At 50.6% G+C, this 2,465-nt stretch overlaps 1 protein-coding gene across 1 annotated transcript; it reads right to left on the minus strand.

The window, feature by feature from the left end:
- Window positions 1-493: 493 nt before the first annotated feature.
- On the minus strand, window positions 494-1,708 carry FUT2 (fucosyltransferase 2). The gene is made up of 2 exons (XM_003801516.1): window positions 1,499-1,708; window positions 494-1,348 (listed from the first exon to the last, which is right to left on the minus strand). The coding sequence occupies exons 1-2, from the start codon at window positions 1,706-1,708 to the stop codon at window positions 494-496; spliced, it is 1,065 nt and encodes a 354-aa protein (XP_003801564.1).
- Between the last annotated feature and the right edge of the window lie 757 nt (window positions 1,709-2,465).

The raw sequence follows: 2,465 nt of genomic DNA on the forward strand, positions 1-2,465 counted from the left end.
TCACACAAGGCTGGTTAACTCCCCAGCTTCAGGATGTGAGGCTATGCCAAACCCAGTGGGTTTGTCTGCCTTGCCTCCTAGTGGGCCACCTGGGCATGTGAAAATTCCTGTCAATGAGATATGGGGAGAATCCTGTTGGTGAAGGGCTTAGGAAGGTTTCCATCATTCTTCAAAAGGAACCTAAAATAAGAATGAGTCTCTTTTAGCTGCCTCTGAAAGGGATTACAGGATGTGACATCTGGATATGTAACTCATGACTTTGTTGACCTGCTAAGTAAATTAACCCCGATGCTGGGCCATCTTTGCTCCTATTGTGTGAAACATACAAATATAGTTCTTGAACCAGCTAATTCGGACTTCTGTTCCTTGTAGCTCAAAGCATCTTCATGCAAGAGGTTATACATTTTATATATTTGTAAAGTACTTCTCATGCCTTGGAAGTGATCTTGGGGGAGTCAGAAAAGGAGAAGATATTTCAAAGGATGGGTTAGCACTAGTGCTTGAGTAAGGGAGACAAGTCGGCAGGGATTCCTACCCAGTCTGGAAGGAAGGCTGCCTTTGGCTTAAAGACTTTGAGGAAGGGAGAATCTGGGAGAGTGTAATTAGCCAGGTAGATGGTCTCTCCACCAGCAAGGTAGGCAGCCCAGATCCCAAATGTCCCAATGGTCATGATGGTGTGGTTGCACTGTGTCAGCAGGGCAAAATCCTTGGCGGGTGAGCCCTCAATGCCATTTCCAGCAAACACCACATCTCCACGGGAGGCATCAATGTTTTCCCGACACCAGGCCATGCCATTGCTGGTGACCACAAAGATGGCAGAGCTGTAACGAGCCCGGAACCAGGCCAGGGCCCGCTCCAGGTATTGCCGGTCAGCCACCACACCCTTCCATACATTTGGCATGACATGGACATAGTCCCCCCGGCGCACATGGACTCCCACAAAGGTGACTGGCTGGCTCCCATTCACCTGCAGACCCCGCAGAAATGTCTGGGCCTCCTCACGCACATGGTCATGCAGGGTGAACTCCTGGAGGATCTCATGGCGCAGGTGGTGGTAGAAGGTCCAGGAGCAGGGGTAGCCTGTGAGGCGCACGTAGTCACCCCGGATGTGGCGGTACTGCTCCTCCATCCAGTCGTTCAGGTGGTAGTTCTGCCAGTGGATGATGGTCATGGTGCTAGGCAGCACCGGGAGGGTGATTCTGAAGATAGGGGCCAGCGTCCTGTGCATCTCAGGCAGGATGAATGCAGGCCGCCCATTCATCTTGGCAAGGGCATACAGGGTGGCATACTGGCCCATCTGGTTCCCCAGGCGGCCTATGGCATTGATCGTCCACATAGGTGCTGGCCTCTGTGACTTTGTCCAGGATAGGTCCATCTGGTCCCCCATGCGGCCTATGGCATGGAGCATCCCCATGGATACCGGTGGATGTAACGTCCTTGAGGACTGGTCCATCTGGTTCCCTAGGTGGTCTGTGGCCTTGATCATTGACATGGGCACTGATGTCTCTAACTCCTTCGAGGTCAGACCTATTGGGTTCCCCATGTGGCCTGTGGTATTGATCATCCAAGTGGGTGCTGGTGACTGTAACTCCCACAAGGGCTGAACCTTTGCCAGCCGCTGCTGCAGGTGAAATACGGTGGAAGCAGTGAAGACAAAGAGGAAGACGTTGGCCGCAGGAAAGAAGAAAGGCACTTGAATGCTGAGCATGGCTATCAAGGAGGGAAAGCAGGGTGTGTTAGCTGGTAGATGGAGGCTGGGTAGTGCACAGGGGTCATTTGGCACATTTGGCACATTTGAATGTGGGTTTACTTTGTTTGTGTGTACATACTTGGTACATGTTTGTGTACGTGCATGCAGGTATGTCTCTAGAGCAGCGGTTCTCAACCTGTGGGTCGCGACCCCTTTGTAACAATGAAAATGTATCGCAGCATTAGGAAGGTTGAGAACCACTGCATCTAGAGTATGTGTATGCAAGTGTGTCTGCACAGGGGTACATATGCACTGTGCATGTTTATATATGGATATCTATACCTGGTGTACATGTATGTACATGTGCAGAATTATGTGCATACTACTGGACATGTGTACATTGTAGGGTATAGGTGTGTATATATTGTGTATTTTTAAGGGTGTGTATATATACAGAGGGTGCCAAAAAATGTATACATATTTTAAGAAAGGAAAAAACTGTATTAATATTGTAATACTTGGCTTGGCGCCTGTGGCTGAAGCAGCTAAGGCACCAGCCACATACACCTGAGCTGGTGGGTTTGAATCCAGCCCGGGCCCGCCAAACAACAATGATGGCCGCAACCAAAAAATAGCTGGGAGTTGTGGTGGGCACCTGTGGTCCCACTTGGGAGGCTGAGGCAGGAGATTCGCTTGAGCCCAGGAGTTGGAGGTTGCTGTGAGCTGTGATGCCACAGCACTCTACCCAGGGTGACAGCTTGAGGCTCTGTCTCTA

Source organism: Otolemur garnettii, unplaced genomic scaffold, assembly GCF_000181295.1.
Source record: "Otolemur garnettii isolate 467f Iridium unplaced genomic scaffold, OtoGar3 scaffold00211, whole genome shotgun sequence".
NCBI lineage: Eukaryota > Metazoa > Chordata > Mammalia > Primates > Galagidae > Otolemur > Otolemur garnettii.

Excerpts from the sequence above, each read along its gene's own strand:
- FUT2 (XM_003801516.1), bottom strand. The coding sequence starts at position 1,708 with ATGCTCAGCATTCAAGTGCCTTTCTTCTTTCCTGCGGCCAACGTCTTC. Across the intron at positions 1,349-1,498 it reads CGAAGGAGTTAGAGACATCA|AGGCCAGCACCTATGTGGAC; the intron begins GTGCCCATGTCA and ends ACAAAGTCACAG.